The sequence below is a fragment of the Macrobrachium nipponense genome, chromosome 21 (genome assembly GCF_015104395.2).
Source record: "Macrobrachium nipponense isolate FS-2020 chromosome 21, ASM1510439v2, whole genome shotgun sequence".
Lineage (NCBI taxonomy): Eukaryota > Metazoa > Arthropoda > Malacostraca > Decapoda > Palaemonidae > Macrobrachium > Macrobrachium nipponense.
In genome coordinates, this window is record NC_087212.1 from 36,338,194 (window position 1) to 36,353,752 (window position 15,559).

The 15,559-nt window shown below is 33.7% G+C and overlaps 1 protein-coding gene across 8 annotated transcripts in view; it reads left to right on the forward strand.

Moving 5' to 3' along the window:
• Nucleotides 1–15,559, forward strand: part of LOC135197931 (multifunctional protein CAD-like) — a 271,724-nt gene that overhangs the window by 101,983 nt on the left and 154,182 nt on the right. For all 8 annotated transcript variants that reach the window (XM_064225193.1, XM_064225192.1, XM_064225195.1 and 5 more), the window contains 8 exons: nt 7,034–7,171; nt 10,201–10,323; nt 11,768–11,927; nt 12,738–12,869; nt 13,249–13,424; nt 14,232–14,431; nt 14,796–15,003; nt 15,263–15,481. In XM_064225193.1, the coding sequence (XP_064081263.1) occupies nt 7,034–7,171; nt 10,201–10,323; nt 11,768–11,927; nt 12,738–12,869; nt 13,249–13,424; nt 14,232–14,431; nt 14,796–15,003; nt 15,263–15,481 (1,356 nt within the window). The remainder of the gene's footprint in view (nt 1–7,033; nt 7,172–10,200; nt 10,324–11,767; nt 11,928–12,737; nt 12,870–13,248; nt 13,425–14,231; nt 14,432–14,795; nt 15,004–15,262; nt 15,482–15,559) is intronic.

A 15,559-nucleotide genomic window follows, 5' to 3' on the forward strand; every position in this document is an offset into this window, starting at 1 on the left:
CCATGATGATTTGTATTGTTTTCATCCACTGGTACGTTAGTAAATAAAACTTTCAACGTCCAGGGATGCTATGTCTTCGTCGGGTCGTGTCTTGCAGTAGGTCGATGAATCCGTCGATGATTTTAGCGAGAACGTTGAGGGAATGTACGGCGTTATAATTTTCATTCAATTTCTTAGCCACTTTATACATAGGAGATGTCATTTTGGGATATAATGGGCCGTAGGCGGGGTTTCCCTGTTCTGTGATCTTGACTGTGCCGTAGCAGTATCCGGGAGCGCAAACTCCTCCGATGGATTTTTGGGGAAAGCTTACTGTTCTCTGCTCTTTGTTCGCTTTTTCTGTTTAGTCATCATCATTTTTCTTTTTGAGGTCATTTGTTGGGGTCTTTTTTAAGTGGCTGAAACTTATTATTATCACTTAGTATACTTATCCATTTTGGTGTCGATTCATCTCTATTCATTATGACGTACACTGCGGTTTTATCTCCTTTGCGTATTATTATGGTTTTTCGTTTTTCTCTCAGTTCTTTTGCTGCTCTTTTTTTTAACTGTGGACTGACTATGCGACTAAAGTAGTTGCCACGTTTTCTATTGGCCTCACCCAGTAAATTCAGCGATGCACTCTTTGTTTAAGTTCGATTTTGCGTTCTTCTTTCAGTCGCAGTAGTTTTATCGATTAATACTTCTGTATTAATCCTCTTGGATTCATTGGGTGTGGTTTTTCGTATGTAATGGCAGTTCAGGCCTAGATTTAGTACTGCTTTGGTGTTCACTCAACTCTATTCCTGATTAGGTTAATATACCCGGCTTTTTCTCTTCGTTTTCCTTTTCTCACTGGTCCACCGTTTAGGTATCTGGCAATTGTACTACCTTTCCGTCCTCATGACTTCACAAAACGCATGTAGGCTCATATTTGTATCAGTACGCTTGAAAACTCAATACGTATAGGTTTGACGAAACAGCTGTCGCGTGTAAAAATACTGGAGTAAATGGAAGAACCCCATTATGTGTCCATAGTAACCTGAAACAATGAGTATAGAAAATAATTAGAAAATATGAAGCAATTTCAAAAAAAAGCTGGTTAACATGAGAAAGCCATTCTATTCAATGAATGTTGTTCCGTGAAAAATTGTGCCCTAGAAGTATTAAATATAATGGCCGGGGCACAGGTCGAGTTGGAACGAGGTGGAAAAATGCCTCCGACGACGAATGGAAGAATCAGCAGAAAAGATCACCAAACTGCAAGAAGAAAGAGCAACAAAGTGGGGAGTGAATTCTGTAATAGTACTACCACAGAGACCCAATGTGCTGTGCAACAACAAGTGGAAAGAGAAAATAGAAAAGCATTCGAAAATAGTCAGTGCAATAAGGCATAGCAAAAGCTTCTGATATTAAACGGTGGACCAGTGAGAAACGAAGAGAAAAAAGCCGGGTATATTAACCTATCAGGAATAGAGTTGAGTGAACACCAAAAGCAGTTACTAAATCTAGGCCTGAAACTGCCATTACATACGAAACCACACCCTGAATCCAAGAGGATTAATACAGAAGTATTAATCGATAAACTACTGCGACTGAAAGAAGAACGCAAAATCGAACTTAAACAAGATGCATCGCTGATTACTGGGTGAGGCCAATAGAACACGGTAACTACTTAGTCGCATAGTCAGTCCACAGTTAAAAAAAGCAGCAAAAGACTGAGAGAAAACGAAACCATAATAATACGCAAAGGAGATAAAACCGCAGTGTACGTCATAATGAATAGAGATGAATACGACACCAAATGGATAATATACTAAGTGATAATAATAAGTTTCAGCCACTTAAAAAAGACCCAACAAATGACCTCAAAAAGAAAATGATGAGACTAACAGAAAAAGCGAACAAAGAGCAGAGAACAGTAAGCTTTCAAAAATCATCATCGGAGACTTTGCGCCCGGATACTGCTACGGCACAGTCAAGATTCACAAACAGGGAAACCCGCTACGGCCCATTATATCCCAAATCCACAATGATCTCCTATGTATAAAGTGGCTAAGAAATTGAATGAAATTATAACGCCGTACATTCCCTCACGTTCTCGCTAAAATCATCGACGGAATTCATCGACCTACTGCAAGACACCGCACCCGACGAAGACATCAGCATCCCTGACGTTGAAAGTTTATTTACTAACGTACCAGTGGATGAAACAATACAAATCATCATGGACAAGATATACCGCTCTGAGAAACCACCATTACCGATCCCCGAAAAAATCTTAAAAGAGATGCTGGAAGCATGTACAAAGGAAGCCCCATTCCTCTCACATAGGGCGAAATATATCGACAAAAGGACGGCGTGGCAATGGGTTCCCCCTCGGGGTTCTTTTCGCAAACGCATACATGGCACACACAGAAGAGGTCACATTTGAGAACACCCAAAAACCCAGAATCTATGGGAGTATATATTGATGATATCTTTATCACAACAAAGGGCGACAATGACATAGAAGAATTAGTAAATAAACTCCAAGCAAATTCTACAATTAAATTTTACGGTAGAAAGAAGTGATGAGAAGATGCTCCCTTTCTTGGACGTACTTGTGACCCAAAAGAACAACAAATACAATACCACCGTATACACTAAAAAGACAGACGCTGGAAGATGTTTAAATGCTAGAGGAGAATGCCCTGATGCATATAAACGATCTGTGGTAAATGCATACATAAAACGCGCCATAACACACTGTTCCACGTGGAAAGCGACTAACGAAGAGATCAACAGAGTTCAACAGCTGCTCACAAATAACGGATATCCAGATGACATGATCCAGCAAGTTGTCAAAAAGAGATTAGAGGCTTTCCATAATCCGACCCCGAGGAACAACACACAAGACAAAGACAAAGAAATAGTGATATACCATCAGATACCATACAACAAACACCACGAAGATGAAAGGAAAGCCATCCTTGGTATACTGCGAAGAGGAACCACCCCCCAGCGCCATATAACAATAACAGCAAGGATTTACTGCAAACCAAACCTTACGGCCTCTTGGTAATGAAAAATAGTACGGCCCCATCGACGGAGAAAGAGGTTAAATCTGATATGTATACAAGTTTGTCTGTGCTGACGAGCATGTCAGTCCCCCCAAAAATGCTATATCGGACACACAACCACCACACTCAAACGTCGCATGCAGGCCCACAGAAACCAAGGAGCCATTCATCAGCACTTTGTGGATACCCACAATAAAAAAAAACCATCATTACAAGAACTTCTCACAAACACCAAAATAATACACAAGGAAGGCAACTACAATCGTTTATTGATATCAGAAGCAGTCAGCATCGCAATGCAACGTCCCAGCCTTAACATCCAACGTGAGGCAGACCGATCCTTGCCCTCGTGTAGGAGGGGGCAGTCCTTCAACCGCGTGGGACAAAGCCCCCACACGCGGACAGGAGCGCACACTGACTTTCAGTGAATTAGACATATAATGTTAATAATTAATATTATTTATGTATAATGTGCATATAATAACTTACTTTCAACTTTTTTATTTAATTTCTGTTGTTAACATATTTATTTATTTGTCTTATTTTATGTTTCACTATAGTCTTTTGTAAATACTTAAAACTAGGTATCTGGCAATTGTACTACCTTTCCGTCCTCATGACGTCACAAAACGCATGTAGGCTCATATTTGTATCAGTACGCTTGAAAACGTCAATACGTATAGGTTGACGAAACAGCTGTCGCGTGTAAAAAATACTGAGTAAATGGAAGAAACCCCATTATGTGTCCATTAGTAACCTGAACAATGAAGTAAAGAAAATAATTAGAAAATTATGAGCAATTTCAAAAAGCTGGGTTAACAGTGAGAAAGCCATTCTATTCAATGAATATATATATATATATAGCTTATATATATATATATATATATATATATATATATATATATATACATATATAATATTATTAATAATATATATATAATATATATTATAATATATATAAATATACTAATAATTATATCATATATAATATATATATATATATATATATATATATATAAAGGTTTTTGCCACGAAGGAAAAATGAAATGGCGAGATAGCAAAGCACTTTCGGTCTAGTGCAAACCCTTTACTCAGGCTGTGCCTGAGTTAAAGGGTCGCACTAGACCGAAAGTGCTTGGCTATCTCACTTTAAATTTTTCCTTCTTGGCAAAAACCTTTATTTATACATCGCATAATTGTTTTTATATACTTCGTGATCAAGTTTTATACATATATATATATATATATATATATATATATATATATATATATATATATATATATATATATATATATACAGGCAGTCCCCAGGGGTTACGACGGGGGTTCCGTTCTTAAGACGGGTCGTAACCCGAAAATCGTCGTATGCCGGAACGACGTTGTTGAAAACATGTCCACAGGGAAAATTTCACTAATTTGCCATTTTTCTTAGGGCCGTATCTCTAAAATTATCTCTAATTTACTTTTTTTATGTGCATTACTGTGTATTCACAAATTAATGTATATTTTCATTAAAATACAAGAGAGAGAGAGAGAGAGAGAGAGAGAGATTACATAAAACCATTAAATTTGTTGACCATTGTATGGCATTGTTACTTTCCCAGCTCCAAGTGTCACTGGAGTTATGAGGTAGGGAAATTGATACAGAAAAAGACGAAGGGAAGAATTTTCTTTTGAAATAAGTTATCGTATTATTACTACTTCTATTATTATTATTATTATTATTTGAAAATATAATAAACATGTGAATCTACCATAAAAATTCTCTCATCTCAGTAAGAAAGAGGAATTATCCTTACAAGTGAAATGGAAAGGTCATTTTCATCTCTTTAAAATACGACCATTATGAATTTTGTAATTACAGTTTTATTATTTATTATTATTATTATTATATTATTATTATTATTATTATTATTGTTATTATTATTATTATTATTAAATAACTGAATTATCAATAGACATTTTACATACTAGTACCATAAAAATTCTTTCATCTCGGTAAAAGAGAGAGAGAGAGAGAGAGTGTTTATCTCTCTCTGTTCTCTCAAAAAATACTTATAACGCTTCCAGCGAAAGAGAGGGAGGGAGTTACCGCTATGACACATTATTATCTTGTGTGGCAAAAAAAAAAAGAGAGAGAGAGAGAGAGAGAGAGAGAGAGAGAGATATTAAAAGTGACATGGATAGATTAGTATTGTATTTCTTTAAAATACTATCACATATGAATTTGTAATTACAGTTATTATTACTTATTATTATTATTATATTATTATTATTATTATTATTATTATTATTATTATTATTATGATTATTTGAAAGTATTAAAACAAATAGTACAAGTACGTAAAAAATCTCGAGTCTCAGTAAATGAGAGAGAGAGAGAGAGAGGGGGGGGGTGGGGGGGGGGGGGGGGGGGGAATTTCATGAGCACTTGATGGCCAACACAGCAGCTCTTCCCCCTCCTGGCTGTCACAGAACTTGATATATCTGACAGTTTTAGTACCTGGAGTTAGAGAAAGGTTACAGAAAGAAGACTGGGATTTCCTTCATTCTTCCATAATTTTTTAAATATAAGCTAAAATCTTGCTAATTCACTATGGTATTTTCTTTAATGAATTGATATTATTGCTGTATAAATTAATATTAACATTTGAAAATAGTAAATCATTTATTTATCATACAAAAAACATACATCTTTGTAGTCAAGAGAGAGAGAGAGAGAGAGAGAGAGAGAGAGAGAGAGAGAGAGAGAGAGAATTATTATTTTTATTATGTGATATCATTTCAACTTATTAAACTTACTAATACAGTATTAATTAAAATTAATATTTGAAAATTAGTAAATCATTTTTGTATTATAAAAATGTATTTAGCCATGAAAATAAACATCAAAATACACTAATTAGTGATTATTTTCGTCGGAAAATACAAAGAGAGAGAGAGAGAGAGAGAGAGAGAGAGAGAGAGAGAGAGAGAGAGAGAGAGAAACTATGGTTTTTATATCCAAGTCTAAGTAGAGTATAAATGGATTCTTTAAGTGAAATAATGTTTCAATGATATTTTGCTGTTTTGTATGAAAGGATATGTATACTGTTTGAGAATGCGTTCCTTATCCTTGACTATGGTTACCATACAGTTTAATAGTGTAAATTGATTTATGCGCCCTCCGCTCAGAAACTAGTTCTGTGTATGAGGTATCGTTAAAAAGCATAAAAAACCGTCGTAACCTTGGAATTTGCGTTGTAATCTAACCAGAAACTTAGTTTTGTTAATTATGTATACTGGAAACACGCATATGAGGCGTCACTAAAAAAAGTTAAAAAATATGACATAAAAAGTGTCGAAAATCATCATAACCTCAAAATTTTTTTTGTAATCTAACCAAAAACTTATTTTTATTAATATACTGTGCTTAACTATAAAGGATTCTTATCATAGTATGTGTTTTTTAAAAGCGTCGTTAACTCGAAGCGTCGGAAGCGTCGGCGTCGTAACCTCGGAACAAGCATCGTAACCCTGGGCGGACTTTTCAATGAATATTTAAGAAAAAGCGTCGTAACCTCGGAACGTCGTAAGCCGAAGCCGTCGTAACCCTGGGACCACCCGTATCTATATATATATATATAAATATATATATATATATAATATATATATATGATATATATATATACTAAATATAATATATATATATAGATATATATATGTAATATTATTATAATATATATATATATATAGATAGATATATAGATATATATATATATATATATATATATATATATATATATATATATATATATCTATATATATATATATATCTATATATATATATATATATATATATATATATATATATATATATATAATCTTTTAACACAAACAGTTTATCTAATAATCAAGTTTTTATCAATTTTGATTTTTATTGGCTATCACAATTTATGGGCACAAATAATATTGATCTCCTCATGATAATATGTAATTTATTCTTCTTATAGATTGGGAGCTCTATGAAGAGTGTAGGTGAAGTGATGGGTATTGGTCGCAATTTTGAAGAAGCCCTCCAGAAAGCTTTAAGGATGGTTGATGAAGCACTTGGTGGATTTGATCCATACATAAGCGAAGCTGATGAGAAGGTGAGATAATTAAGTTTAATAATGCTATAACAGTGGTTTCTTCAACTTGTTTTCTTAAAGTTATCAAATACAATTTATTAAATTAGAATATGCCACTTTAGTTATTTACAGTAATTATTACAATTTTTTCAAGTTAAGCATTATTATCTTATGATACAGTTATTTTTTGTTGATTAATTGTAGAAACCTATAGAAAATTTGATGGTTGAATTATTTGCATATGTGATGTACAAAAAATTATTTCCCAAGGTAACTTCCATACTTACAGTTATATGAACTTTGAGGAAATGATTGTAGAGTTCAGGAATTAACATTCGCCATGTAAAGCTATGACTTTAAATTCCCTTTATATATCTTTTAGAGCTAGAGATGTTTGTGATGGTGTAAATGATAAATATAGTTAACATAAAAATTGTTAGTTTTGGATATGTTTAGAACTTTATTCTATTATGCACTGATCTAGTTTGCTGAAGGCTGAGTCTTTCAGGCAAGTCCTTTCAATGCCTGATTATGTCAACAAGTGTCTGTAGGAATAAAGAGAACGTTTTCTTTGTATCAGGCATAAGATATTAATTTATCTGAACTGAAGATATGTAAGAATTTTTTCTGAAGGTTTGTGTATCAATCACTAATAATTAACATTAGGGTTGAATGCAATATTATTTAAGTTGGCAGCCTCACAGTTAGCAAGGGCTAATTGTAAGTAAATTTTCTTAGAGTTTTCTGAGAACATTGCTTGTGTGCACCTGTTGGTTCCTCCAGGTTTTGATCAACACTTGGATATTCAGCAGTCTTTCCCAGTCAACTTCTGTGGGGTCATGTATTGGAAAGATAGGGTTACAATGAAACAAACTGAATGTTGTATGGTATAAAATATTATACAAACCTATCACACATAGTGAGTTCCCTCCTCTTAGCCCCGCTGATCTCACAGCCTTATGCAAAAAGTGAATCAGATTATTGTTGGATACCTTAGGCTCAAGGTGGCAGATGCTCCATGCTACTATTGATCTATTTAAGAAAGAAGTGTGGTAGTATTTAGGGATATTCAAAGATCATGGACATTGGCAGATTTGAGATGTATTAATATTAAAAGTAAGTTATTAGGATAAGCAGATTCAGTATACAGTCGACCCCCGCGAATTTGAGATACCTATATTAGTATGAAAAGTAAGTTATGTAGGATAAGCAAATTCAGTATACAGTCGACCCCTGCTATTCACGGACTCCCGATTCACGGACTCCCGATTCACGGATTTCTCTATGGACCTTATTTGTGGGAAATTCACGTATTTGCAGTATTTTTCTAGGAGAAATATCCACAAATTACTGAATTTTCATATCAATTTCATGATTAAATGCACTTTTTATGATAAAACTATTTTAAAAAACTAGGTACAAGCATTTTTAGTGGGTTTTTCTTGAGTTTGAACCAACAAAATAGGCAGTTTCAAGCATTTTTCTAGGGGTTCTAAGTATTCACAGATTCTAGCTATTTGTGGGGGGCTCTGGTACACATCCCATACGAATACGTGGGGTCCACTGTATTAATGAAGATAGTTTTTTGAGTAAAATAAAAAGTTATAGTTCAAATATTGTTCGCAGTTTTAGGTTACACTGTTGTCTTTAAGGTAGACATTATTGCAATCTAGTGTTTTGTATTATTAAAGAGTCTTCCTATGTTCTTGTTTGGTTATGGAGTAATTTTGTTTAAAAATATCATCTAAAAGTGAAGGGAAATGGTAAATACTTCCAATATAGCAGTGTCTGTCTTACTACTAGGACTGCTACTATGCTACTACTACTAGGTATTAAAATGATGATAGTGATGATGTAATTCAGGACTAAATTCTCATCACAGATTCACCAGAGTCCTTACTAAATCGATTCCAGTAGTTTGATCTCATTCATCATTTTGGGCTGGCTTTCAACTTACCATCTTGTATGAAATTCAGATTTAGCACCTCTCTTTTGGTTTGGGGGTATCATCTCATTACAGGGCATCATGGCTGTTTGAACTACTTCGTTGGTCTCGTGAATCCATAATTTGTATTGTACGAAGTACCTGCATAACAAAAATCTTGTGATAAATGTACACAGATTATCTGTCCATCTGGAGTAACTTCCAGCATTTTGTGTGAGTTTTATGATAATGGTGCAGTTTATCATTTCACTGGTGTCAGAGCACTTGCATTGCATAGTTTCTGTGCACTTTTGCAACGTACAGTATTTTATAGTTTAAGTATTATGAATGTTTGAATTATGTATTTCTGAATTTCTATATGAATAGCATTTTTATCCTTAACCAGTTTTTCCATTGCTGTGATGTTTATTATATTTTTATTATTGCTGTAGATGAATTACAGTTTTGGAAAATATTGGTTTTGACTAATCAGATTTTTGTTATGTAATGTTGTAGGACATATTCGTGAAGTGTAAAGTGAATTTTCATTTTATTTTTTGTTGCATTTTTTTTTCTTTCATTTTCATTATCTTTTTTATTTAGTTTTCACATTTTTCATTTATGTATACATTTTTACCAAAGACCATTTTCATTTAAATAATTTTGTTTGGAATAAAAATAGACTGTAGTTTGAGTGTATTTTTGATGCAGTTTGAGGATATCAGTACTGTACAGTATTATCAATTTTGCCTTTCATTAGATTTTAGTTCAGCAATTCACACCAAAGAATTTATATTCGACTTTGGAATTTCATTGATCCTGAACTGATTGGAAATTTTTATTTTGCACATTGTGTTGTGATTAAATTGCTCTATAACTGTAATGGTCTTTGCACATAGTAATAAGATTGTTTTGGGAGTTTTAGAGTATGTATGTACACAGTTTTGTAATTTTTATTTTGTATAACCAGCACAACAAAGTTTATGATTCAACTTTTGTATATTGTTTGTAAGATGCCACTGTATAATTCGGTCATGAAATATATGTATGGCAAGATTAAACATTTTAAGTGCAAAGTAAGTAATGTACCAAGATGAAGAGCAAACTAACCAAAATTTTATTTCAGGAGTTGCAGCAGCCAACAGATAAACGCATGCTGGTGTTAGCTGCAGCCCTAAAAAAAGGTTGGGAAGTTGATAAACTGTATGAACTGACAAGGATTGACAAATGGTTTTTGTATAAAATGAAGGTAAGAATTATGTAGATTTTTTAAAGTTATCTTATGAATATTGTTGGGTTAATTTGCAGGTAACTTTTATTTATTTAAAATTGTTTTAGCATATGTATAGAGTATGTACAGTATGTATTGCCAAGTTGATAGTGCGTACTGCATGTTATGTTACAGCTACAATGATATTGTTACCAAATCTTTAATGCCAAGCATCATACTTGAAAAGTCTTGGTAAATGGCCTATAACATTAAACTTATGATCTTTATTACTCCTACCAATCATTTCCTTTTATTCCTTTCTTTAAGACAAGACAGCAGCAAGCAGTTTGATAATTTCACTTTTCATTTGTACTTTTCATATATGGTATAATTACTTTATCTGCTCTTAAGACAATGACCATGTGACAGCATACATTATTGGAGCACCATTTAAGGGAATGGAACAAACTTTTCCATACCTGATAGAACTTTTTCCTTCTCAGCCATGATTTGTTAATGTTGGGTCTTTGGCAGTTCATTCTAGGCTAGGAAGAATCTATACAAATTCTGCTTGGAATGTAATAGTTCCACCTTTTACAGCATTGAAAACTTCAGTGAATTGTTGTAATAAAAATTTTAGACCTGATAACTTGTTTTGGAAAAGCATACATATATATACAGTACTATTATGACTTTTATTTATTTTGTCACTCTCCTATATTTAATCGGATTGTTCTCACATTTATCAGGCTTTCCTTTCTTTTGATTTGATTCTTCCATTGTTCTGTGTATTGGCAGTCAACTCTGTGGAGCTAGGCATTGTCCTCAAATTCATTGTAAGATGAAACCACATAAACTAATCCTGTTGATCAGCCGTTTTATGTTTCCCTTGTTGTTACAGAATGTTGAAAGACAGGAGAAAACTGTTGATCTAATTACATCCCTCCATCTGAAACATGGATAAATTTTTGTTGCAGAAGTATTTTCATACTATGAAAGATAATTCTAACTACAAATCACAGTACAGTACGTACTATGGTCCTGTTCCTTTTCCATCTAAGATAATTTGATTTTTTAAACTTGGTTCACTGCAGACATGTTTACACCCTGACATTTGCCATTAACTATGAAATCCATGATTGTCGGGTGATCTTTGTGTTAATCATCTTCTGATCACCCAGTATGAATGACTTTGTGTAAATATATCATGAGCTGACCATCCTCTACGAAGAATGTATGATTGTGTCACTTTTGGGAAATTCCAAAGAATTTGAAAGGGTCTGAAATAATCCTTGTGCCTCTCTTTTTATTACCCTGGAAAGTAAAGAACCAGTGCTTGGCTTCATGGAGTTGTACTTGACAGAAAATGATGAATTCAATTTTATAATTGATGCATGCTGGTTTACAGTTACTGTTACAGTGTTTTAAAACTAAGCAGTGTAATTATTATTGTTCCCTACAGTGTTTTTTTTTCATATTTCAGAATATCACTAATATGTATGACCTCTTGGAAAACCACAGTGATGAAGATCTCTCAGAGTCAATACTCCTTCAAGCTAAACAGTTAGGATTTTCTGATAAGCAAATTGCTAAAGCTGTCCAGTGTACAGAACTTGCTGTTCGTGCACTAAGAGATAAACACAGTGAGTATACATAGAATACAGTATTGTCCTTTATGGTGTTGGGGCTTGGCAAAATAGTGTAATAATATTTGTTCATTGCTTTTACATGATAGTGTTATGAGACAAGACCACAACTTGGTGATAAGAAAGACATGGAATTATGATACGTACTATATACAAAATTTTTCAACTACTTGGCTCTGGTAATTTACTTTAACTAAGAATATTTTGAAAGTTGAGAGCATTATATGAGAATCTCATGGGTAACAACTCTGCTGTAGAGTACTATTCAGTTCCAATCCGGAGAACCCTATGGTCTTGAACGGTACAAGCTTCATCTAAAATTGCAAGCAGTGCAGCTTTAGTACAGTATTATTAGCAAAATTTTAAGTGGTGCAACAGGAGTAATGCAGACAACTCTTGAAAAAATTCATGACATTAGGGAAGATTTTTGCTAGTCCAAGCAAGAATACTACTACATATAAAGTCACAAAAAATTCAATAGTTGGCCTAGAAAAGTGGATACATTAGCAAAAAGTATCAGCTTCTAACCTACTAGAACTGAGTTACTATAAGTCAACTATGATAATCATTCAAATTCTTTATGAAATAAGGAAATCTGTTGTTCTTGAGTTACCTACCAGTTTGGGTAAATAACTTTTATTTCATAAATAAGTGTGAGAGTTTAAGGGTGTTATACACTGTCATAATGATCTGCTGCTAAAGATAACCTTTCTTTTCCAGATATATCCTTATGAATTTTCCTAAATATACTGATTATGTAGAGGATACCAAGAAATTTTGAAATAAAAAAGTTTTCCATATTTGCAGGTATACTGCCAGTGGTTAAGCAAGTTGATACAGTATCAGCAGAGTGGCCAGCAGTAACTAATTACCTGTATTTGACTTATTCTGGCAAGGATCATGATTTATCATTCCCTCCAGGAGCCACTATAGTTATTGGTTAGTAAATCAAGTGATGATGCATTAATTTAATTTTTCAAAAGGACCATGGTAAAGTGTAATCTGTTGGTAGAATGTAATAGATCATGAATTTGAAAACGCAATTTCTGTGGCAGAAGAACGATGTCAAATTGTTTAATCTTTTTTTAGATCCAGTGAATAAGAATACATTTTATTTATTACTTTACTCCTTATCGTAGCTTCGCTACAATACTTTATACTAAAGCCATAGTTGTTTCTGGTAGATGAAAAGAATTACAAATTTCATAATATTATGATTGCGTATTAGTATACATTAAAATACAAACTTTTATGAAATACACAGAATGGTATTAGTTTGGATAAGTGATAATTTTTACTCTTTATCTTTGTTCCCCAGGCTCTGGCGTTTACAGGATTGGGTCATCTGTTGAGTTTGATTGGTGTGCTGTACAGTGTCTGCGTAAACTTCGTAAACTTGGGCACAGAACGGTCATGGTGAATTACAATCCAGAGACTGTTTCAACTGACTATGATATGTGTGATCGTCTTTATTTTGATGAAATTTCATTTGAGGTAAGAAAACAGACTCCTACTTATATTACATATTGTCATAAATTAGTGTAATAAGGCCACTGAATCACATTTCTCAACTTCCAGTGCTGGGAAGAGGGATTTGCTCTTTATTGAAAGGTGAACATTTTTAGAAGTTGGACAGCTATGTGAGAGGGCAAGAAAGGGAACATAAAAAGTTAAAGGTAGAAAGTAATATACAGTACTATTAAGAATCTCCTAATACTTGCAAGGCACACTGTAGGTGATATGTATATCCTATTACATATGGGGAGACACCAGGCTGCATATTTAACCTACTATTTTATTAAGTTACCAAGTCTTTTGTTATGAATACCGTACGTGCATTGAGTAACACTACAGGAGTTGTGGTGCTGTTCTTAAATTTGTCCTGAAAAGCGGGAAGATTACTGGCAGGTAGATAGGAGGACCAAGAGGAATGGATGAAAAGTAGAAGACAGAAAGCAGTGCAGTTGGGTTGAAGGAATGCGTTAAGGAGTTTTCAGCATTGCTTTTAGTGTTGCTCATGGTGTACTGTAGGGAGAGCCCCTTTAAGAATTGAAGCAACTTGAAACATAAACATTCCTATGTATGGTGGTTTTTTCAGAAGTATGGAATGACTAATAAGGCAGTGAATTGGCTGAATTGTTCTTAAGCTTGGATGCTTACTGTTTTTTGGGACTCCTGTTCATTAAGAATTTGGTATCATCTTGTAACATCTATATATTTTTCTAATAGTCTGTAATGGGTCATGGGTATTTATAGGGAAAGTTATATGTAAGCTTTGATGCTTAAATATTTTCTCGTCAGGTTGTGATGGATATCTACAACCTTGAGAATCCTAAGGGTGTGATCCTGAGTATGGGTGGCCAGCTCCCAAACAATATTGCTTTAGACCTTCATAGACAGAAAGCTCGTATTCTAGGAACTTCTCCTGAATCTATTGATGGTGCCGAGAATCGATTTAAGTTCTCTCGCATGTTGGACCGCATTGGTATTTCACAACCACAGTAAGTAGTTGATTGTTTGTTGAAGATGCTTTAATTGGATATTGTTTCAAAAGCTCCATTTTTTGTTATAAATCATCATTGTTTTCTGTTGATGGCAAAGACTTTCTTTAAAAGTACTTTTATTTTATATGTTTGATAAGAAAATTACAGTGGTGAAGATAAAATTCTTGCAACCTTTCCAGAAGTAAAATAAGTGTTCAATAATTTCCCTAACAAAATTGTTTTGTTAAAAAACAATGTAATTTTGCCATGTTACTCAAACTTTGTCATTTTGCCATGCTACTCAAAATCTTTAATTTGATCAATTCAGTGTCCAGTACCTGAAACATCGTCAAAATATAAACATGTATATTTTTTTTAACAGATGGAAAGAATTAACTAACTTGAAGTCAGCACAGGCCTTCTGTGAAGAAGTAGGGTTTCCATGTTTAGTCAGACCCTCATATGTTCTGTCTGGAGCAGCTATGAATGTGGCTCATTCTCACCAAGATTTGGAGACTTACCTTAATCAAGCTGCTGCTGTGTCTAAGGAGCATCCAGTTGTAATTTCCAAATTCATTTTGGAAGCCAAGGTAATTTCAAAGTGTTTCTTATCAATTAGTGTGAGTGTTTGTGTGTGTGTGTATTACAAAATAAAGAATTTAGATTACATTTAAAGGCCCCAACTTAAGACATGAAATGTAATTTTATTATTTCCCCAAGAGGTATATCATTTTTTTTATTCATATGTTGCATAAAAACAATCTGTTACTTGCCACCAACTGAAGTTTAATGACAAATATCTTTTTAACAGAAGTGTAGCTGAACATAATTTACTTTTTATTACTATAGGAAATAGATGTGGATGCAGTGGCATCAGATGGTGAACTGATTTGTATGGCAGTTAGTGAACATGTTGAAAATGCAGGTGTTCACTCAGGAGATGCAACTCTGGTCACTCCACCTCAGGATCTCAACTCGGAGACTTTAGCCAAGATAACCTCCATATGTGCAGCCATTGCAAGGGCACTAGAAGTTAATGGACCCTTCAACATGCAGTTGATTGCTAAGGTTAGTATAATGAGAAGCACAATATTGTAGTATTGCTAAATTTTCTTCTTAGGGTTATAGTAAGTGCCTTTTCATCAA